The 24,445-nt window shown below is 38.9% G+C and overlaps 1 protein-coding gene across 6 annotated transcripts; it reads right to left on the bottom strand.

Annotated features, from left to right (window-relative positions):
* Nucleotides 1–380: 380 nt before the first annotated feature.
* Nucleotides 381–4,226, bottom strand: LOC147429642 (S-adenosyl-L-methionine-dependent uroporphyrinogen III methyltransferase, chloroplastic-like). 6 transcript variants are annotated; one of them, XR_015185893.1, is made up of 8 exons: nucleotides 3,729–4,221; nucleotides 2,896–3,224; nucleotides 2,601–2,678; nucleotides 2,244–2,313; nucleotides 2,093–2,162; nucleotides 1,800–2,012; nucleotides 1,201–1,368; nucleotides 381–887 (listed from the first exon to the last, which is right to left on the bottom strand). XR_015185893.1 is itself a non-coding variant. In XM_086495901.1 (8 exons), exons 1-8 carry the CDS (start codon nucleotides 3,955–3,957, stop codon nucleotides 854–856), a joined length of 1,104 nt encoding a protein of 367 aa, XP_086352027.1. In that variant the 5' UTR covers nucleotides 3,958–4,226; the 3' UTR covers nucleotides 381–853. The 6 variants fall into 6 exon arrangements, 4 of the variants coding, with proteins under 4 accessions (XP_086352027.1, XP_086352026.1, XP_086352024.1 ...); XM_086495901.1 differs by having other exon boundaries at nucleotides 1,288–1,368; nucleotides 3,729–4,226; XM_086495900.1 differs by having other exon boundaries at nucleotides 1,288–1,368; nucleotides 1,805–2,012; nucleotides 3,729–4,215.
* Between the last annotated feature and the right edge of the window lie 20,219 nt (nucleotides 4,227–24,445).

Here is a 24,445-nt window from a genome sequence, read left to right as displayed (position 1 = left end):
GAGTTTCGGGTTTGAATTTTTCCTAGGACACCTCCCTGGATCAAGAGCTTTCTCCTTGAGGTGCTAAAGCATTGCCAATTGGCTTTGCTGATGATCGTATATCGAGAAATCTTGTGACGCTTACAATCCAATACCAAAGGTGGTCTAACCCGAGGGAAGGCCAACATATCCCACTACCTGAGTGGCATGAGAAGAAATCCACCGCCACAGAAAAATCCACCCCATTTTTTTAGACAAAAAACTGGTGTGCACGTGTGTACACGCATGCACCCTGATTCCTTCTGTGCATGTGTCAACCTAACAAGGAAACAATCGAAACTTCGGTACAGAATCCATTGCCTTTTACAAAACAAAACCGACAGAAATTACCACTCCCAGTCACCGGTCAAATGAAGGATATTGTAAGCTCCTTACACAAGGCACATCGAATATTCCAATTGAAAACGTGCATATTCATCCTGTTTTACATCGACAGTTTTGGGTGGTGGTGATAATCGTTTTTTTTTTTTTTGGGGGGTGGGGGGGGGGGGGGGGGGAGAACCCAATCAAGCTCCCCTTTTGTCAAAGTTGAAAGAAGGGGGAAAGAGAGAGGGCTTATTGCACAGTGGTTGCAATAAAAGAATTGTGATGGGCAGCTGAAATTCTTGCTTCTGAACCCATCATGTGCTAAGGCAGCGTTCAGACTGACTGGAACGTCGAGGGCGTCTTGGCGATGTACAAATCGAGGTCCACACACTTTGCAGCTGAAATCGTGGACGCACATCGATCCTCTAACCTCACATACGTGGCATCAACAGCGTAACCAGCTGCTGCATCTCTATTCGCTGCTTCAAATTCCGTAGCTTTAAAATTTTCATGCATGTCCAGCAGTGTGAATGAGCAGCAGGCTGGAAAAGAGGCGACAAGGCTCCTTGAGTGCGCGGTCTGAATGGACCCTAAGCTAAGCAACTACACTACATCCTGAAGAATTTATAGGCAGTTCTGTCTGTAGCCCAATGAGGGAACTATTATTTTGCGAAGGCTCTTTCAAAAACTCCTTGCATGCTTTAAACCTCATGATCAAAACATTTCCTTGCTGTAGCAGATTTCCATGGTCAGACAATCAAAATTACCTTTGCATCTCAAGGATAAAATGCAAGCCAGAAGCTCAAAATTTGCTCTATCATATGCAGATGAAAGCAATTGGTAGAGTGACTACACCGTGGCAGGTGGCAAGCTGGTGGCAGGCATCGTAGCAGGTTCTTGTTTTGCAGCTGCACCTGGCCATGAAGGGGAAAGAGCGACTACCTGACCAATAAAAATGAGTGTTGGTGATTCAAGTTTTGCTGCAGCAACCTCTGATGGTAACTCGTGCAACTCCGCAAAAACCTGCAAGCGTAGTAGGAACAAGGTGAAAGGCTCCTACTGGCATTCTAAAACAATAAAATGACAAGGAAGAGAAGTCCTGTAAGGCTAATAAAGTAAGGCACCCCATGACAAACTAAAACAAAAGAATATTTTAGAGTTTTCATATGAAAACGTAGGTCCAATTGGCAGAGGAAATAATAAAACAATTTTAAAAAATGGACCCATATCAAGCTCTTAAATGAGAGGACTCTCTTACAAAATAAACTATCAAAAAAAATTCAATCGGTCAATACTTCACATCAAATGTATGCCTAAATCCCTTCGTCACTAAGGTTTGTTCTAGAAACCAAAAAACTCACTTTCAAAAGCACTTGAATCAACCAGGTTTTACAAATGAATAAATGAACAACAGAAGACAAAAATCTACAAAAGACTTTTTATTGCCATAAAACCTTACTGTGCGTTGATATGCTGTAGTTCCCCTTTCTACGGCTGCAGCAGGAGTGTCAGCAGGTAGGCCTCTACTAATGAGCCTTGCAGCCAAGCTTGGAAGAGTGGACAGACCCATATATACAACAAGGGTAGAGTCAGGATCTGCTGCTTGATCTTGAATAAAAAGAGGGTCAATTCCTCCTTTTCTTGAATGCCCTGTGAGAAACCGGACGCTGAAAACGCGAGACTATTAAGTACACTGGTTAAAACTTAATGCCTTGGAATCAAAAGCTATCAAGCATACACTCTCAACCTGTTTGCAGCTCCTCTATGCGTTAGAGGGATCCCAAGTTCTGCTGCAATGCCCGACGCAGCTGTAATCCCTATCCAAGCAAAGTAGTGCGCTCAGCTACAGTGTTCATGCACAAAAATCTTGAACAAAAGTAACTATCTTCCACTCATACCTGGAACAACCCGGACCTGGACACCCTGCTGTTGCAAGAAATCCATTTCTTCACCACCCCTTCCAAATACCTGTGCAACAATATCTTAATAGTCTTCCTGCCTAGAAAGAACAATAAATCTTAGCAATATACACCATGAATGCACTAAAGTCTAGGTCAGAAGACATCATCCACATATTTCAAAATGCGGACTTTATACATGAAGCCAAAGTCAAAAAGTATGTATGTATGTATGTATGTATGTATGGGGCATGGACAAGTATAGATAGATATGAAGGCCACCAAATTTGATATAATGCCCTCAATACACCTGAAGTGATCGAGTAACGCATCCAACACAAGGAAAACATATGTTACCAATGGATCTCCTCCTTTCAGCCTCAAAACTGTAGCGCCTGCCTCCGCAAAGCTCAATAACAGTTGATGTATTTCATCCTGAGATATTGTCATGTGCATAATAATAAACAACCGTCGGTTGAAACACAGTCTACATAACAATAATGAAAAACAGTTAAACGGCATGCCTGCAACAATGAAAGCATTTGCTAAACATGCACAGACATGCACATGATCAGACCTGCATACCAGCAGCGAAAAAGGACATGCATCATAGAAAAAAATGACATGTAAATATCAGACAGAGAATAAGAACCTGAGTGCGACTGTGGTAGCCAGCTGTCTTTCCTACATAGAGGAGGCGAGCACCCGCATGAACAAGGTCAAGAATGTCTGTAGAAACGAGGCGATCATACAGCACTAAATCTGCTGTTTGCATCAGCTTCAACGCTTTCACTGTCAAGAGATCAGGATCCCCAGGCCCAGTGCCCACCAAAAAGACATTTCCTACTCTATGAGCTTTTTCCTGTTTTCTTTCATCTTTGTGTAAAAGGTTCAGCAGCTGTCTGAGTTCAGGCAAACAAGTTGCAATGTCATGCTCTTGCCCAAACTCCAAAGAATTCTGACCATGCTGAGGGCTTTCCTCTGCGTCAACATGAAAAGCATTGGATTTTTAAACACTCAGCTTGTTAAAACGAGCCTATCCTCTCAACACATATTAGTATCCTCCAAGTACTTCCTACATTAAGATCTCTAACCATCATGGACTAGCACCGTTATTTATTGAACCACAAAAACCATTGCTGAGAAAGCTCCTACAGATAGCAAAGTGAATATGAAGAGAGTTATTCTTCACCTCCAACAAGCACAGGACCACCATGGTGTGGAGGCACACTCAAAAATCAGAGGAATCACAACAGTATCCCCTTCCTTGGGTGATTAACCCTGGAAATGGAAAGCGTAGGTGTCCCTTTATATACAGAGAATTCAGAAGCAACTGAACCCGCAAAAGCGTATAGTTATGAAGCACAGATGGAGGTCTCTTAGCTTGAAGTGGGTTTTTCTACTAAAGACGAGAACAATGCAGAACGCGACAGATCTCAACATTTCCTTTCGTTCTACTGGATAACAACAAGCAAGAAGAATTACCTTTGCGACAGGAAAGGACGATATGGAGATTGGAGATGAGGTCAAGCTTTCCACCACCACGCAGAGGTTTGACAGAATGACGCTCGGTGAAGGGAGAGCCACTAGGAGATGAAAAAGTGGCGAAGAAGGTACATTTTCGGCAGAAATGAGAGGCGTAAGAAGAGAGGGAGAGCTGTGAACAAAAGGACGAAGAGGCCTTCTCAGCTATGGACGCCACTGCAGCCGCCATAGCTCATTATTTCTTCCCCTTCGGTTTTAGACTACGCCTTGTCCTTTGCATTCCCAAAAGGACCATAAGGAAGACCATAGTTTCTCTCTCAGTTCTCTCGAGGGGCAACTTCACATTGCAAATTGCCTCAACTTCAGATTGCACAATTTCAGGCTGGCTTCACACTGGGAAGCCGGAAGCAAACTCCTAAACTGCCATCTTCCGGGTGGAGGATGTGCATTATCTACCGGCTAAATGTTCACACTGGGAGGTGGAAGAGAGGAGGGGTGAAGTCTTCCGCCGCCCAATGTGAACATAGGGGATGGACGGAAGCTAGACTAGAAGACAAAAGGCTGGTTTTCCTTTTATTTGGAAAGAAGCTTACAAAATTAAAAAGCATTGCCAACCGGGCATTTCCTGCACACTGGAGGGTGGAAAGAAAAGATGGGGGGGGGGGGGGGGGGGGGGGGGGGGGGGGGGGGGTGCAAAGCCTGATTTCTGCCGTGCGTTGGCACCTTTTCTGCAGCACTGCCTCCGCGCTATGTGAACCTCCTGTCTGACGTGCGCGAATGTGATTTGCCGGCAGAAGGTGATCGTTCCCTGCCGCTGCCTACTGTGAACCCGGTCTCATTTTGCCTTTGAAGTTTGAACATTAGAAGGCTTTCACATGCTTTATGGCGGCCTTAGATCTGGTCATCGGTAGGACCAGCTTTCTCCTTTGTATGAAAGCATCCCAAAGGTGGGGGTATAGCTAACTTTGTTGAAATTGGCAAAGTCAGAAATGAGGGTGGAGGTAACATTTGGGGTGGCCGTTTTATTGCTACTCCTATCCTAAACAACTCTTATACAAATTCAATTCTTGGCACAAAAAGGCGAGGGCACTCCGATGAAAAGAATTGACCAATCGGTTACCAATCCATCTCTAATTTTTTGTGTGCCTCTGACATGAGTTATGTGGGTTAGTCTTTCTTCCATAAGTCGGCTAGCTCCATGTAATTTTGTTTGTAGCACTTAGGTCATTACAAACCTTGTTGAGTACGCATTCGTGCTCATTTTAGTTTGTATATTGCTACTAGTTTGCATTGGGGGTAGTGTGTACTTTCTCAATGGCCATCATCAATGCTCCAATTTGACTCTCTCTCTCTCTCTCTCTCTCTCTCTCTCTCTCTCCATTGTGCCTTTTGGACAAATATGACTTTATTTGTTGGCATTGCCCTAAACAATTGGGCACTAATTGCAACGAGTTAGCTTTAAATTTGACTATTTGTTCTTCTCATTTGAGCGTTATGTCAAAGCCTCAATGGATTGCTTAAACAAGAGCCAAAGTCTATTGCCACAATAGTTTCATATATGGTTAACCATGACGATCAAGGCAATGAGCCTAGACAGAACCTCAAAGAGGGTTGTGCTTAAACATGCACAGGACCATACATTTCAGTGCCACCTCAAAGATTGTTGTGTTCAAGCATGAACTAGGACCCATGAATAGGTGCACAAGCAAGTGATTTGCAAAGAGAACCACAGAGTGTGAAATAGCTCTTGTCTCTTGCTTATGCGTGTGCTTTAGCTAAGAGGCAACAATAAGAGAGCATTCAATCGTTGCTTTTTGAACCACAAGAGTAGGCATAAACCTAGCAAGTACTTTGAGAAGTGAAGCACAAGGGGTGGAGGTTTTCTTCTCTCCCCCTTAGACATGTGCTCTAGCTAGGAGCACGCTTTCTACCTATCTTTCTCAAAGGCTATAAGTCATCAACAAAGGGGGTGAAGTGGGATAAATTGCAGTCATAGGCCTGTGTGGACCACTAGTGATTATATATATGCATATACTTTCTCTTTGCCCTAAAGGAGCTCACATGAATATAAGAGCCTACCCCCCTTCGAGATACTCCAGCTTAGCAAGTCTTACTGTCGAAAATCCCATGGAATGCTTACTCTCAAGTAACCGATGTAATTGAGTCCTCATCCACAATATTTTTGCAAGAAATTGACCTCAAGTGCATATCATTCGCCTGAATGACCAAGGCTATTTTAAGCTTAAGTCCCTATATTAAGGTTGTCCCCATGTGGAGATCCTTTTGACCAAGTGGTCAAGGCATCACATTTAGTGCCTAACTCGGTCAAACAAGCGCTCAAATTGCATATGCCTGGTTTTGGTGAGATGGGCGAGCTGGGTGGACCCAAAATCTCGATCAAGCTTGGCTTATAGGTCCCCGTCGAGTCCGGTCGGACATCTGAAATCTGACTAGCTACCCTTTTTTTTCGCCACCGCTTCTTGAACGGTCACCCACTCCGTCCAATTAGCCTTAGCTGCCCTATTGCCCCTTAAGTGCCGCTTCCTGCCCCAGGGGATTCACTATTAATCATGGGGGGATCTCACCTGCGCGCATGCAAACTAGAGAAAACCCCCTATGTACGATATCTTACATGCTAGCCTACCCCCCTACATATGGAAAAGATATGGCCATTCTTGCAATGAGCCATCCCCCCTCATACGGATTTTGTACGGAATGTAATGACCCACTATTTTAAGTATACTAGTAATATGACAATTTTAGAAGCACATGCTTTTGCAAAAATACATAATGAATTGCAAATGAACAAAATTGTAGATTGTAGTGCTGAAAATTTCTTACCCTCCCTATAGGAAGGGAAAATTTTGAGTTCACCTCACTTACAAAGAACAAAAATCTCTCACACACACACATACATGTGCAAGTGCATCAGAAGCATTATTGGGTTTGTAGTATTTTTTGATGAAAACTTATGTAGGTACCATTTCACTTCAGAGCACAAATAGACAAACTTTCCAAAAGACACTAATTGAGCCAGACACTGATGAAGGGCCATCCCATCACATGATGGTCTTAGGAAGAAGCCTCTGTCTCAATTCGATATGTAGCAAAGGATGCAATAAGCCCACACTAGTTGCATCAAAGACAAATCTAGTTAATTTCATAGTCTAGCATGACATTCACAAAGGCCAATCCATTTTTTGAAGAGCTATGAAATAAAACATAAGACACACCATATCTCAACAGTCACAATGAATTACAGAAAGAGAACCATGTCATCTATATTGACATGCATTGGAAACAATCCAGCATCTTGAGCTAGCGACAAAAAGGATTGGCCAAACTACAAAGAACGGGCTCAAGAAATTTTAGATGAAAAGGCTCGAGGCCTGATATAGTATGCTTGAGGGCTAGCACATGCAGAAACTCGCAGTGCGTATCGCAACACAGACGAGCAGTATTGGCAAAAGCTTAACATTGCTGATGAAGAAACTCAAGGCTTGAATCTGCAAGAATATTACACTTATCTCACACTCTTCTATGCATTTAAACCATCCTTTTAATATAACATTGATCAAATTCATTATTTAAATAATATATTCTCATTTTCTCAAACAACGATCTATAAACCACAGCTTAGTAAACTACAAAATAATAGAGCACACAAAACTAATAACAACATAACCAATGCTTTTGAAAAATCTTGGCTAAATTTTAAGCTTGCCTTCCTTCAAAAAAATCGACAAAATATAGCAAGGTTTAATGTAATTACCGACAAATGCTACAAATTGTGATCTAAAAATTGGAATAGTTTTTAATATTTGTCTCTATTTTCTTTAGTTAGAAAAAATATTTTTGACAAACCCGAGGGCCTATAGTGTGCAATAACCCTTAAGAGATTCACTACAATATTGCATAGTGCTGACTTCTAAGTGTACTCCTAACTTCTAATTGTCACTCGTATAGCTGGTAGCTTTGCGACTGTATTCAATACTACATAGATTCCATGTGGATCTCATGGGTAACCCTTGTGAAGACCACATCCTATAAAAGGACGACTGAGGGAGTCGATCTTGAGCCCTTGAGCATGAAAAGCCTAAAAACTTCTACGCTAACGAATTGAGCCACCGAATTCGACTGCAACTCTGACGATTTGTCGAGTTAAAAAAAATTGAGCACCTTGCCCGTTCACCTGCGATGCTACTCGTTATCTGCCCCATCCTCGCTCTCGACCCTACACTGCTACCTAGCCCTGACTGCATGTGTCTTTATCTTCTTTTCGCCTCAGCGCCAAAGCGACATCTATTAAGATTCTATGATTTAACGATTTTCAAAAAATCATAGGGATATACTCCACGTGCCAGCCTCTTTTGCCTTCAAAACCATTTAAAGAATCTCCCCAGATTCCATTTTGCTCAAGCTGCTCAAAAAATATTGTAGGGACATACTCCTAACTTCTAATTTTTTTAAAGCCTGCTGCGACACGAGGCGCTGCCTAACTAAGGACAGGTCAAAAACATTAAAAAACTCCTAACCTTTAACTTCTAAGGTCTAAGTTCTAACTTCTAAAGGTCAATAAATTTAAGATTCAAAACTTAAAGAACTCAAAACTTAAAACTTACAAGGTTGAAACCTGAAATTAACTTAGTGGGCGTCGAGGGCTAGCCTCCAGGTCGAGCTCGTCGGGAGCTTGCAGCCAGCGCGCTGCTCCAAGAGGTCACCGTCCTTGCTGAGAAGTCCCTGTAGGCTGTAGTTGTGCAGGTCTCTCAAGTCGCAGGGACTGGACAATGGAGACGATGCATGCGGCAGCTCACGAACAGTGACAACGACGACGCAGGTGTCAGCTGTCTGAGGTCGTCACAACGACATAGGCGTAGGTTGGAGATTAACGATGTAGGCGAAGGCTGGACAATGCCGACAAAGGATGAACAATGCCGATGGTCAACAGACGGCAGCAAGCCTCAAGCGGGCAAACTCGACACTGCTATAATATTGAGTGGGATGGCCTCCACATCAGCGCATAGGTGCACTATGGCCTCTAGGCTGTAAGCGACCAGCGTCGATCCGACTGGACAGTGGAGCTGAGGAGCAACGGTGGATTGTGGAGCTACGACTCGCGACTCATGACTCACATAACCTAAAACATTCGATAAGTTTTAGGGATTACATGGTGTATATGTGTTCACACCATCGTGGACAACCCCAAACAAACTTCAACGGTCAATAACTTACAAGCAAATAAAAATTATTTTATAAAGCTATAAAGTGTAAACCATCACTTGACACTAATCTCTAAAGCTCTTGTAATTTGTAAACTTTAAATCAGTGTTTGAAGGGCAACTGGATAGCCAACCCTTCTAATGATGGACCAGACAAATTTTTGTCCTTCGCAATTGAAGGGCCACTTCAATTTGATCCCTTCAAATGCAGAGTTCTTCACGAGTCAACCCTTCCTACGCAAGGTTAACAGCCGTTTGAAGGGCAGAAGGGCGTCAAAAACTATCGCTGCAAGTTGTATCTATTTTGGTTGGATTCTTCAAGATTTTCTAATCTTTATTCCTTTTTAACAATTGAGATCCGTTTTGGAGTGCTTAGCATGTAATTTGTCACAAATTACCTTGCAAAGGGGCAATTATGTCTAATAATCATGAAGAAATGCATCCCCAAAGCTTGCGTAACATACACAAATTCTAGTTTTAGCATCATGTATTGATAGACAATCAATCTTCTTACGAAAAGCTACAAATTTTTTGTCTTTCAAGAAATTTAATCTTCACAACCAAGGGCATTTTGGGAATTTGTAACAAAATATTGGGGCTGTTTTGGAAATTTTCATAAATTAGAGGGGTATTTTGGTAATTTTCCCTAATCTCTCTCTCTCTCTCTCTCTCTCTCTCTCTCTCTCCCCACTCTTTATATGCATGCCAAGCAACTTCTTTCTCTGTGTCTCTCAAAGTTGGCTGGTGCAAGAAACACTGGCCAGAGGATTCTCTTTTTGCCACGTGTCCGGGGGAGGGAGCCACAATCCCTTCCCCCATTATACCGTGTCAGCCTTGGTGATACATAAGCGTATCACATGACTAAGGCCCCCCCACTCAGGGGATACACGAGAGGGAAGCCCTTCTGAACCTCGTACAACAACTAGTATGGGGCAGTTAGCTAATGGTTGAGTGTGAAGTGGTTGTGTAGGGTTAGATTTAATGTGAAATGTATATATTTTTGCAATAGATTATGTCTATAATGTATTTTTTTGAATAAAATTTTCTAAAATCAACACTTTATGTTTATTAGAAGTAGGGTAACTCTTAGAGTACTTGAGAGAGAGAGAGAGAGAGAGAGAGAGAGAGAGAGAGAGTTGGAAAGAGATAACAAACCTTTAAATTAAATAAGATCTCTTTTTTCTAGGTAATACTATTTATCAAAGAAGAAGGATTTCCCAAAAAAACATTGTATCCATTTGGAGTAATTGATCTAAATTTCTCAATATAAAGTGTTTCTAAGTGATTTGCTTTGTCCTTTATTATTGTTGAATCTATAATTTTGATCATGAACTTTTTGTTGAACGGCTTGTATCTGTTAACGTCAGTTATCATCAATTTAGTAGGTTGTTTTTTATGTTGTAAAATCCTTCTTTTTAGATTATTTGTTTGTCCAATATATATATTTTATTTATTATACATTGTAATTTATAAATAAAAATCTTACTTTTATTTTCTAGAGTTGTTGATTTTTGGGGAGACTTTGTTTCTATAAAAAATTAACAATTAGACTCTATTAAAATGATTTTGTATGAAGTTTTATGAGTTTTAGTATAAATATATAAGGTATTTAAATATTTTCAAATGTAGATTGTTATTTTAAATTAAACAATGGATTCACATTTGGGTGGAGAGAGAGAGAGAGAGAGAGAGAGAGAGAGAGAGAGATGTGACAATGCATTATTTGACTATGTTGATAACTGCTCTAAAATATTATTGAATTTGTTGGTATTTGAGTAAAATGTGAACTTTTGAAGTAATAATTGTACCTTGATTGGTGGATGGAATATCTATGGGTATTAAAGTTGATTGCAAAGATGATTCTCCTTTATTGGCTATATCCATATCTATAAACAATGCTATGTTTTTTTTTTTTAGTTTGAAGCATATAATCACTTATAAATAGAGAAAAAATGATGATTTTATACCAATATTGCTTTGATTCATAGTAATAAAAATTTGCAAGTAGTGCCATATTGTCTTGGTGCAAAGTCCATATCTAGTGATTTTGTAATGCTCTCCAAAGTGATTGGATCTGTTTGTTTTTTACGTTGTATAGTTGCTCATACTCTTGTAGAATGATTGAATTAGCTAGTCTATTATCAAGAGTTTTCAAAGAGTCTAATGGAATATTGTAGCCAAAATGCAATAAGTTCATAACATATGTTGAAATTCCATTGGTGTGTTTATCTAATAAATCTTGAGCTTCGTATCGCTCAAGCATTATATCTTCATTTGGTAAATCTTCTTTGAATATCTTAAGAATTTGTATTGACTAGACCTGCAAAGTAATTGTAATAAATTTTCTAAATCATAAGCTGAATTATTTACCATCTGCAGGGAGTTCTTTAGTAGTATGTGTTCTTTCCCATGTTTGAAACATATTGTCGGTTGCATCCATATATAGTTTTAGCTCATCATAAGATGACCAACCATAAATGTAAATTGTATTGGATCACGTCCTGAGATATTTTCATATTTAAGTTGTTTGAATCTTAAGAAGAAGTTTTCTCTGTGCTGTCTTTTTTATTTTCGTTGCGCTTCTTGTTCTTTTTCTTGTAGGTCTATTGTGGCTTTTGCTTTAGCTTTGACATAATTAAAGACTTAATATATTCTAACACAATTTATACATTTAAGGTTATAAATATTGAAGTATGTGATTACAGATATAGACTTACCTCCATATTGTTTAACTTTCAATCTGAAAAAGATAAAAAATAAATTTATTAATACTTTCTTTTATATCAATCTAGTAATAAATTATAGCACCTTAAGTTTGATGTAAAATAATTAAGCATATATTATCTTTGTTTTAATCTTTGGAGTATACTTTTGTGAGTCAATAATCTTCATATATATAATGATTTATTACTTTCATTTAAAAATCTTCAATTGTAATTGAATTCATTATTTTTATGTTCTTAATTCGGCTAGTTGATCGAGACAACATGACATATAATAGTCTAGGAGAAAAACATTTTCAAACGATTAACAATGACTTACCAAAGATAGTATAGCTTTGGGATTTATATCCAATCATTGCATATGCTAGTGTTAGTGGAAAACATGTTTTATGGTATCATGTTTCATTGTATGTTTTTTTTAAATATTTAGATCTTTTAATAGTTACATTTTGTTGTGTATGATTTACAAATATTATAAGTTTTGTTATAATAGATATTATATTGTTATGCTTAATATCTATGACTATCCCAAAAGTTTCATAAGCTATACCTATTGCTAGATCTATGTTTTGTGTAAACATTACTAATGCACCTATTGCTACTTTTAATAGGGAATAAAATTCTGTATCATTTTTCCAATGTTGTAATTCTGGTATATGATGTGCTGTTGTAGCAATATCTATATTGATTATATTGGAACGGTTGAATATCTTTAATAAGATGAGGTCATTATAGTATATGACATCTTTATTATGTGTACATAATATAGTTGTATCTATATCTACATATTGTTCTATATCTTTCTCTTGTATAAATGTATGTTTTAAGTATTTATCAAATTGTGATTTAGATGGTTTACTTTTTTTTCTTATATTTAAGAATTCAATGAAGTCTGGATCTGAACAATGACGTATTGAGGTATATAATGTGTGGCGTGTAGCTAATTTTGATCAAAATGTAAAATTTGTTATTACAGATTTTTGGCATATCAAGTCTTTATTTTTACAGTTACATATTGCAGGCAATTGCGCTATATCTCCAAATAAAAGTAGTTTTTTAGTGTTAAAGATTTCTAGCATAGATAAATTACAAGCTTCTGAAATTTGGAGTATAATTGTATGTAACATTTGTGATGTCATCATTGAGAATTCATCATTTATAATTACATCAGAAGATATTATTTTAATTGAACAAATATCATTTGGTTAAATTAGAACGAAACAATTGATTTTTATTGAGTAAAAATAAAATAAAATGTGAAGTACATGCTAATCAAACAAAGTCTTGTAGCTGCTACTCTTGTGGTTGCTGTAAGGAGGACTCATATGTTTTTTTATTATACATTTAAATGTGATATATTGAATTAGAAAATTTTTCCCAGATCTAAGTGCTCCATGTAGCATATGTAAACCACCCGATTTTTCAAAAAATTTATTGCATATTAGTTCTTGCTCTTTAGTCAAAGTTGTATTCTCTATGTGTTTAAGCTCTTGTAGATGTATTATTGGATCATATTGATTCTCTCCTACAGTATTAATATTGGTTTGTTTTTCTATAAAATCGTTTGATGTTAAATGTTCTCCTAAATTATGTATGGGATGTATTTGAAGTATTTGATATGTATATGTTGTCTAGATTCATCAGTTAATAGATGTAATTGAGAATAATTTCCAATTAGATTCTCTATGGCTTCTTCATTCTTTATTATTTGTCGTATTTGACATTCTAAAAAGTAAGATTTTTCTATGTTGTTAATTGAGATTAATTATTTTTCATTACGAAAATGTATATGTTTTAATAGAATAATAAAAAAACCTTCCATTTGATGGACAGGATGAAAATTGGTAAATCTTACTAATTGTTTATACTCTTCTATTTCATTTTCATATCTTCTTTGTTATATTTGAGTATTTTGTTAATTCTATAGTGACAAAAGTATGCATAAAATGTTAAACTCTCCAACTCTAATGGTCTTGTTGTTATAGATCAATTAGATGTAGTATAGAGGTTAAATTTATATATATATATATATATATATATATATATATATATATATATATTTGTCTTTTTTAGGAGGTAAACAATCTATATAAGTTACCTTTTGTGATTTTTTTATGATTGGTATCTCTAAACACATCATGGCTGCTTCGATTGTTGATATTGGTTTTGCTAATACATAAGAAGCCACTACAAGAGGTTGTGTGCTCTTGTGACGCTCTTAGCGATGGAAATACACTGGGTTTTTATAACCCCCGGCGTCGCTATAACCGTCGCTAAAAGCGTCGCTACGAGAGCGTCGCTATCTGCGTCGCTATATAGCGACGCTCATAGCGACGCCTATAGCGACGCAGATAGCGACGCTCTCACAGAAGAGTATAGCGACGCATATAGCGACGCTACAGAGCCATAAATAGCGACGCTTATAGCGACGCCTGAGAGAATATTTTTTTGGTGGCAGGGCATTGAATGCCCTGCCACCCATCAACCATATTGTACTTGATTCACTTTTTAAAAAAAGTGCAAAGGTAAATAATAGACCCAAAATAGTCACCCACAAGACGCATTGTTTGCAAAATTGACAATTGTACACATCATAGACAAACTGAATTGATTGGCAAATGTAATAATGACAATCGTACAACATCATAGGCATAAAGAATTGATTGGCAAAAGGAATTGCGGTGACAAATGTAATAATATACATGGTTCAAAAAGACATATAAAATCCGTCTCATGATACATAAGCTATGAGAAACCCTAAACTAATGCTATCTAGCTACGGCTAAACTGACGTCGTCTAATCAGACGTCTCATCGCGTCCAAGCGGCGTATCTGTCGGATTCTGCAAAAAAAGACAATAAGACAGTTTTCAGTAAATATAAACATATAACGACATTTATAAAACAATACAAAAAATAAAAAAGAGTAAACCCTAATACTAACCATGCCGCCGCGAGAACTGAGAATGTCCATCAGGGCGTTTAAGCCCTTTCTGCCTGCGTACTCGCGCTCGTACGGTGTGGGATCACGTCCTGTCATCGACCACTGTCAAAACATACAAAGATTTCATTATGTTAGAACTAAAAAACTCATAAACCCTAAACTATCGAACATGCATAAAGAGCAATGTGAAAAGACTTACAAAATCGGCCTCAAATGATGCCCATCCACCGCTCCCCAAGTGGTGCGAGCTCCCTGCCTCTACTCGCGCTCTGGCTGCATCCTTTTGTTGCTTCCACTTGTCGGGATTCTCGCGTGCTGCTTTCTTCGCATTCTTCCAATCTTCTTTGGCCAGCCAATCTGGCCTATTCCACCCATTCTTGATTGCTTTTTGCACTTCGGAACGCTTGTGTTTGCAGTATTCGCGCATTCGAATCTTCATCAGGTCTTCATTGAAGCGTTGATCCCGTGTTGGAACGGGAAACTCATCATGAAGTATGCTGATGACTCTGTTTTTTAAATCACTTGGTACTTCACTCCATTTGTTTAGTATATAGTGTCTAAACAGCTGAGAGCAAAGACCACGCATGCGCGAGATCACCTTCTTGCCGTCATCATCCATGATGATGCCGCCGCTGATGTCGACGGAGTAAGGCAAGCCCTCTGGCCGGTGACGCGTGAACCTGGGTGTCCCGGCAGGGGTCTCTAGCGGCGTGTCGATGGGGGTACGGACGTCAGGTGTCTCCACCGGCGTCTGGGCCCCGAAGCGAGGAGTGTCGAGTGGGGTGGCTCCTGGCGGAGTAGGTAGAGGTGTGTAGCTTCTAGGAATAGTCAGCCGTGCAAAACCTGGCGTAGATGGCGATGCTGTGGCTGGTGTGGGGGCGGGCAAAGAAGGGGAGGGTAAAGAGCCTCGTCGAACACGAGGCGGTGTGGAGGCATCGGTGGCGGAATCCCCACAACAACCGCCACCGCCACCACTAGAGCGCCGGTGTCTAGACGAGTGTGACGCTCGTCTCGTCGACGCCGAAGCTTCGGAGCGCGCCGAATGCTCCGAAAGAGAGGGAGATGCGGATGGTGTAGGAACGCGCGATGATGCGCCAGAGCGATGACGCTCCACGTACCACTGTCTCTGCTGCGGTGACAAAGAAGAAAGAAACTCCTCATCATCCATACCTGCATTAAACACACGAATATTTAAACTTAATATTGAATGAATAGAGTAGACAATGACGCAAAGACCATTAAATACAATGACGTAATGACGCATATAAATACAATGACGCAATGAATCGAGTGGTAGAAGAGGCAAGTCGAAAACTCAGAATTTTCAATCAAAAGATGTGAGCGCGAGTAGAAAAGAGCGTTACACACCATGGAAGCTACTTAGAGAGCTAGAGCTTTTACAGCACGGAGCAAAATTGTTCAAATACAATATTTGTGGCTTTAAGAGATCTCTCTCTCATCCTCGCATAACTCAGCATAACTTCCTATATCTATATAGAGCTCTCCGTTTAAACACATATCCTCTGTTTCATTTTGTAGCTCCTCTGCATGCACCCCATATAGAGTAGTAGCATCTTGATGCTCGTCTGGCACCACCGCAGCGGCTTCTGATTGAGCATCTTCTCTGATCTCCTCCATTGATGTCGTTGTGATTGGCACATGGTAGCCTTCATACGTCCTTGCACTACGAGGGGCTACCTCTATGACGTACCACCAGTTTGATGTAGACTTTGTAGGATGAAATACTACCTGCCAGAGCCACATAACTTACATGAGAGCTTTCAAGCACATAACTTGTAAAAGGGGGATGTTAACTATTTATATACTTACTTGTTCACAATGCTCGGGTAGTACGAAAGTGTCTCTTAGGTCAGTCCATTTCTTAGTAGAATCCACCTCAAGAAAACCAGACTCTCCTCTACGCACAGTAGCGTTTCGACCCTCCATGATTATCTTGAACCATTGCACGTCGAACAAGTCGACAAAAAATCCTCTGTAATCGATCCTCAAAATCTCTTGCAGCGTGCCGAAGTAAGTGAGTTCCGCCACCACGGGATCTGCATCAGAGGAACGTCGTCGACTAGACTGTTCAAATTTTGCCATGATTCCACAATCTTGAGTAAAACGCTTTTTGTCGATTCGTTCCACCCTAAAATGTCGACCTTTACACCATGCTGCTGTGTATGACTTATACTACAACGAACAAAGATTATGAGTGGCCGTTCAAACGTTTATAAATAAAGTCACTTGCTAGTCGTACATTGCAAACTTACCTTGGTCGCGCAACCCCGAGAGTACTCCCACTCTTCTTCAGTCACTTCGTCACCGCATTGTTGTGCGCTTTTCAATTGGTTGTGCAACCATCTTAAGCTCATGAAGGTTGGTAGGCTCTCCAGAACCGCTGGATAGTGCATCGGTGGTCGTCTTCCCCGTCTCCACTCGATTCGTGCCCTTTGTCGCTCTTGCTTTGCATCCTCATATTGTGAAATCCACTTTTGCATCACTGGATTGTGAAGCATGCAAAATCGGTTGATTTTAGCCTCTAGATCTTCCGTCATCTTCTTCTCAACACCGAGATTGCACATGACAATCCCAGATATGCGCTCATCATCTATGGTTCGCCATAGCGTGTCCCGGGATTTATCAAATCCGTCTGGCCACTCTCCAATGTACACTAGGGACTCTGATACCAACCAACCTTCTGCCATGCTACCCTCCGGACGTGCCTTTTGACGCACATATCCCTTAAGCGTTTTCATGAAACGCTCTAAGAAGAACATCCATCTGGAATGAACTGTGCCAGCTATTTCCACCTCATCAACTATGTGAATAAGAAGATGCACCTGAATGGTTAGCATTGTAGTAGGAAAATGTTTCTCAAACATGCACACAAGCTCCGCAGCATTTAGTTTGGCGAATGGTATGGAGTCTACGTCGATCTCCTTTTGTGAGATCCATTGCACCAGCTTTGCAAGTTTGTAGATTGTGTTACGGATGTCGAGAGACAAACATCCCTCAATGGCAACCGGTAAAATAAACTGTAAAGTATGTGCAGCAATGATATTAAAGTCCACATTTTATGCAATGATATTAAAGTCCACTATGAACGTACCTGACACATTTTATGCCAATCGTGTGACTTCAAACCGGTAAGCTTTCCTTCTTTAGTAAAACACGTTCGGAGCGAGTGCATTACGCCAGTGGGGGTCCGCAAAGATCGAATGGCCTCTTTTACTTTGCGTTCTTGGGCTCCTGTGAAAATCCATGGTGCTTTAGGAAGTTTTATCGATCCATCAGACGCTGTTTGCGGCCAATATTGCTCCATACGATCCACATTTCTAAGGTCAACTCTGGCTCCCAAAGTATCTTTCTTGCCGGTCAAATGGTCCCATAGTAGATTACCCACATTCTTGAATATGTGCATTGGATCGAGCAAGTGATTGATCACGAGTTGGGGCCAGTATGGTAACTCGTACCATAGAGATAGTCTCTTCATCCCTGGAGGCAATCCGTCATCGCACATCTCCTTCTGCTCTAACCATGCTTGTGCAGACATCCTTGGTGGCTCTCTTCCCAAAAAGCCGTCGCGTAACACATGATTCTCCGGAAGATACGCTTGATGACCTTCGTAGATTTGCTTCTTCAGTGAGGGTGCCCTACGTGCATTCAGTCTAGGTCCACATGTGACACATGCTCTGTATCCGCTTGTTTGAAGCCCTGCATGTATACACATGATAATAGATCAACTATGGGGAAAAACAAGATTTACAGTGTCTGAGAGAGGAGTGTCAATAGATCACCTGAGCATTCTGTTAGCCCGGGATAGTCATGCATGGTCCACATTAGAATACCTCTGATCAAAGCATTCCGTCGTCCTGTGTGTCGGCTCATATCCACCACCTCTATGCCAATCCACAATTGTTGTAGCTCTTCCAATAGTGGACGAAGATACACATCCATATTCCCCACTTTATATCGCCCTGGCACAATCAAGCTTAGCCATAGGTGCCCCTTCTTCGTAGTCAACCACGGGGGAATGTTGTAGTTGACGATGACAACGGGCCATACACTGTAAGATGTTGATCTTTGACCAAATGGATTTACGCCATCCATAGCCAGGCCTAAGCGCAAATTTCGAGCTTCCCTGGCAAAATCCGACCATGTTCCATCTATATGTTTCCAGGCTGCGCAATCTGCAGGAATTCGTAGCACACCATCCGAAGATTTATTCTCCTCATGCCATGATGCTAGGGCGGCCATGGACTTACATTCGAAGAAATGCTTGATGCGAGGAAGCAAAGGAAAATGTCGCAAAACCTTTTGTGGAATTTTTGTCCCGTGGAGATCTACTCGATATCTTTCGGAATCACATTTCGGACACTTCTCCATGTCTGTGTATTCCCCTCTGAAAAGAATGCAGTCATTAGGACAAGCGTGGATAGAATTGTAATCCATCCCCAAGTTTCGCAAAATCTTTCTTGCTTCATCTCGGGAATCTGGCATCACATTGTCAGCTGGTAGAATGTGCTCTTTCAGCAATCTACACAACATAAAAATATGATACAGTCGTGTAAAAATCTATCAGATCATTATACATTTAGAGTTCTATTAAAGTAAACTAATTGTAATAGATCACCTGAAAAGCGCTGTGACGCTAGTGTCACTCCATCCAAACTTTGCCTGCATGTTGAGAAGAACCAGGAGTGCTTTCAATCTAGACATACGTGCTCCATTATACAATGATGTATCGGCTTCACTTTTCATATCATCATAGATAAGCCTTTCTGAATCCATGATCGTCTCGATCATTTCATCAATCTCGGGCTCAAACATTGTCTCGTTGGGAATGTGCTCTGCATGATCATCCCCCGAGCTGTCAGAGGCTACATCTTGTGGCCTCACATATGCTGCTTGACCAAAGCGCCTGCGAATACGTCTATTGGGTTGCAAGATTGCTGCTTGTTGGCCAGCGTCAGAGTCCGACGAGTTATAATTGGCAACAACTCGATCTATAATAGATGGATCGAACTCGCCAAATTCGCGAACGTGCTGCAAAGAAACACGTCTTGTCCGTCACACAGCATGCTTGCATTGATTACAAGGACATAAGACCCTCGTTGAGAGATAGGTGTTTCGGTTGGACGGTCCCACATCCTCGTCGCTACTCATAATGAGGATAAAAAACTTATAACCTAGACAACAAATTTAATATTCTATTGGCATTCTTCGTCTTATCTCTCTCTCTCTCTCTCTCTCTCTCTCTCTCTCTCTCTCTCTCTCTCTCTACCTCACATTCTCTAGTCATGTCCAATCCCCGCACACCTCGGTCTAGAGGTGCACGGAGATCAGAACCACCGGGTTATAATCTCGTCTTTATTGGTCAATACCTATATTTGTGGGTACAAGAAATCTAGACACCCACGTCTACATGATACTGCATGTAGTGGACAAAATCCCTTTGCCTCTTCTCTAGCTGTAGCACTTGACTTCATCTTAACATCTTTTCACAGTAGATCTTTTCACTGTTCGTCTAACTCTAAACCCTAAACCGTAAGTAATTCTTGCGTGGACTCGATCTAACGTAAATAAGCGTAAATCTAAATAAACGTAAATCTAACTAAAAATAAAGCTAAATCTAATTTAACGTAAGTCTAATGACTAGAGGTTGTCTAGATGGTCATTGTGTCGGGGATGTAGTGACTCTTGCCGCCCTGAAGATCCACCTTCTTCCCTATCTTCTGAAGACATTTCACCAGTACTTTTGGATCGACGGAGCCCACCATGAGTGAAGGCAGCAATACCCTATATTCCATTGAGGGCTTTCTTCACCCGCTTCATGCAGGCATCGCAGTCTATGGAGACCCGCATCTAATCTAATATAACGTAAATCTAAATCTAGCTTAAATAAACGTAAATCTAGTTAAAAATAAACCTAAATCTAATTTAATGTAAGTCTACATATAACCTAATCTTTAACGTCTTTTAAGATAGTTGCCTACGACGTTATAACTCTCTTCTTCCTGTGTGTGTGCGCGTGTGTGGATGTGTGTGCCAATAAAAAGAGATAAATGGTATAACCTTTCTATCACCCATGCCAAGTATGATAGATTGATTATGCCATTTCTCTCTTGAATAATAGGTCTTCAGTTCAACTCCTCGTCGGCTAGATCTTTAGGTCTTTTAATTTTAATTAGTTTCCTACGACGCTCCCTTAGTTTCTCTTTCTTTCTCTCTCAATGTGTGTGCGTTTTTTTGGATCGTATGCATGTTTTCTTTCTCTTTTCCTCTCTCAATGTGTGCGTTTTTTGTTTATGCATGTTCTCTCTCTCTTTTCCTCTCTCAATGCGTGCGTTTTTTGTTTATGCATGCTCTCTCTCTCTCTTTCTCTCTCAATGTGTGTGTGCATTCTTTGTTTATGTATGTGTGTGCGTTTTTGCACTCTCTCTCGCTCTCTCTCTCTCTCTCTCAAAAACACTATGTGTGTGTGTGTATGTGTGTGTGTGAGAGAGAGCGAGGGAGAGAGAAAGAGGGGAAGGGAACATGAGAATGAGGAGAGGGAAGGAGCATACCTGGCTCTCCTTCCTCTCCTCGTGTGTGTGTGTGTGTGTGTGTGTGTGTGTGTGTGTGTGTGTGTGTAAAAGAAAAAGAGAGAGAGAGAGAGAGAGAGAGAGAGTGAGGGAGAGCGTTACCTGCTCTTTGCTTGAGGGCGCCGAAAAACTCAGATCTGAGATCTGAGTTTTTGGGCGCGCTCGGTTATTTTTTTTACCCCAGCTGGCGTCGCTATAAGCGTCGCTATGAGCGTCGCAAATTTCTTTGTAAAGTTGCGACGCTCATAGCGACGCTTATAGCGACGCCGGGATTATTTTTTTTTTAGCGTCGCTGTGTGAGCGTCGCTAATGTGAAGAGCCTCTTGATATTAGTTTGAGTTTTATATCATCAATATTATTTAGTCCTAATGTTTTTGATGTTTCTAAGTCGAGATCTATTTTTCTTATAGGTTCTAATTTCATTGCATATTTTAGTAAGTAATATGATAATCCTGTATTCGTTACTTTTTGAATATTCATATGGGCTTGCCATAACAATAATACTCCTACATGATCAGGGACTACATTTTTGTGTTCTAATGTTGGTTTATAATCAATCCATCGTTGATTTTGTCATGAATAATTGGCTTAGGGATACTTTGGATATTGTATGGAAATTCATATTTACATTTAATTTTTTTATTTTATAATTCTATTTTACAAGATTCTCTATAATTATGTATTTGTTTTTTTATAAATAAGCTATGTAATTTATATTCAATTGATGTTGGATCAAATTTATTTATTGTATGTGAATATGGTATATGGCTATCGATCTCTAAAGATATTCAATCAATATCGTTTGAATCTACCCATAGCATTATAAGTGCATGTGGTGAACCTCTATTTTGTATCTCATATTGTATTAGATAGTGGTTGATGGTACCTAATAATCCATTAGGAATAAATAAATAAATAAATATAAATATAAATATATATATATATGTATGTAATCGTTTGTGAAAAATCATCATGCACTCGGCTGGACAATCGGTCCAATTGAGTTTTAAGTCTATCTTTTGGATATTTTTTTCTAAATCTTCTATTTCTACCCATCTACTAGAGGATACTTCGTCACAAGTTAGGGTTAAGAAGAAGTTAGGTAAACCAAATGACTCTACCATGCATAACAAATCTTTTAAATTCTTATGATCCATGACAAAGAGCCTGGAATTGAATAAGAGATATTGTGTTTTATGATAACGTATGGTATCTAGATCAGATGCATGTGGATTTTAATTAAGTTTGCATTTTATCTATATTTGATTGTAGCGTTGTTAAATTTGTTGAATTTTCTATTATGAAAGCTTGACATAATTGGTACATTATCAATAAGTATGGCTTGTATAAAGTGAATATTGAGAAGAATGAGGCTATTCTCATTTTTAGATATGTATGAAATTTTAAAGCTCCATATATCCTAATGCAGGAAATAGAAATGGAAATAGGGCTTTCTCTATTGTAATATCTTATAAATTAGATACTCCACCTAAACTTGCATATAAGTTAATGATTTTTTTGTTATTTAATTTTTCATACATAACCCCACCATGAGATAACTTACCTTACTCGATCTAAGATACTTAAATAATTTGTATTGTGTGCTACTATCATTAAGTCATAAGGAGAAGATGATGCATATCTGTTTAGTAAATTAGTAATTGCATTAGAAGGAATTATATGAATTTCTAAAGTTTTTAATTTGTGGTTGTTCATTATATATAGTATAGAATTTTTTACTAATGGATTATTTTTTACTAAAAAGAGCAATAGTGTGTTTATATCATGTGAATTTTTTGTTAGAATATTTAATAAATCATTACTATTTTGATATAAAAATAGAGGATTATCTAATAATGATGTTTGTTCTATATTACTTATGGCTATATATGTTATCTTTTTACTGATATTTAAAGAGATATCTAAAGTAGATAGCATTTGTACTTCAAGTACAATCATTGATAATTATTTTTTTATATAAGTCGGGTGATAAGTTACCCAATATTTTCCTCTAATATTGTTTTGAAAACATTTGGAGCAGTTATAAATTTCTATATTGTCTTGTTTGTTATTTTGAAATGATGTTAGATAGGGATTAGACAATTCGTATCCTCGTAAATAGGTATTTGTTTTTCTATATATTTTAAGTTTTGTTTTTCATCCTTAAAAAATAAGTTTCCACAATTTGAACAATATTTATATGATTTGATCGAATTAGAATAAATATTTATCCATGAATCAAAATCTAAATTAAAAATGTCAAAAGTTGGAAGTAAGTTTGTTTTTCTACGTAGATGTCTTATAATCTTGGTATGCTTTGCTTTTTGTTTAAGTTTGGATGCTTTGTTTGTAGGTAATAGTTTATTTGTTTCATCGTCAATTACGTATTTTTTATTATTATTTTGTATATTTGGTGACCTTAAGATTTCATCATATTTATATTGATATGTATAATATTTCTATTGAGCTTAAACTAATATTCTAATTTAGAAAGAAAATCAGTTTGATTTTATTGTGGTTATCAAAATATTAATATTTAAATGTGTTTTTTTACAGGTCTTTAAAATATTCTTAAATATGACATACCTTGTGTTATAGTCAAATGTTAAGTTGCTTTGCAGATGTTGAAGAGCTTCTTGTAAACTAGCAAATGGTAAAACTTAAGAAGTTAAAATATAGAGTTATATATAATTTGATGCTAATTACCAAAGAAATTATAATCATATTTTTTAATGATTGTTTTAATTATAAGAACATAACATGTTTATAAATGGAAGATATTGGGGCTCAATTTTGATCTAGCATGCTTGGGTTTTTTGTGCAACTTTGACAGAAGCAGGATTTTGAGGCAAGTCATTTGGAATTTATGCATTACAATGAAAAGGATACGAAAAAAGTATCGGATTAGTTGGAGTGATTAGTTAGGGTAATTAAGATGAGGAGAAAGTTGGACTCAACAACTTGCACTGTGAAGGGCCTTTGAAATGAGGTGAAGTCAGACCAAGTTTTTTGCACCGTGATCATCCTATATGAAGTAGGGAAGCCAAACTGAGCAATTTGCGTTGTGAATAATCTCTGAGAAGCCAAACGAACGTCGAAGATACTGTGTACTGCAACAATCACTGAGAGACCACCACGAGATGGTGTCTTGGTGGGAGGTAACTTCATCCTCTGTGAAACGCAATTGTCCAAAAATGCAGCTCCCCAAAAAGCGTTAGGGGTAGATGAAAACGCTAATGGAAGAG

This window comes from Adiantum capillus-veneris, chromosome 22 (assembly GCF_014529385.1).
Source record: "Adiantum capillus-veneris isolate H3 chromosome 22, ASM1452938v2, whole genome shotgun sequence".
In the NCBI taxonomy this organism is placed as follows: Eukaryota; Viridiplantae; Streptophyta; class Polypodiopsida; order Polypodiales; family Pteridaceae; genus Adiantum; species Adiantum capillus-veneris.
The sequence above is the reverse complement of the archived record's forward strand: the minus strand, read 5'-3'. Positions and strand labels throughout refer to the sequence as shown.

Excerpts from the sequence above, each read along its gene's own strand:
- LOC147429642 (XM_086495898.1), bottom strand. The coding sequence starts at position 3,957 with ATGGCGGCTGCAGTGGCGTCCATAGCTGAGAAGGCCTCTTCGTCCTTT. Across the intron at positions 3,225-3,728 it reads CGTCCTTTCCTGTCGCAAAG|AGGAAAGCCCTCAGCATGGT; the intron begins GTAATTCTTCTT and ends ATGTTGACGCAG. Across the intron at positions 1,369-1,804 it reads CTACAGCATATCAACGCACA|GTTTTTGCGGAGTTGCACGA; the intron begins GTAAGGTTTTAT and ends CTACGCTTGCAG.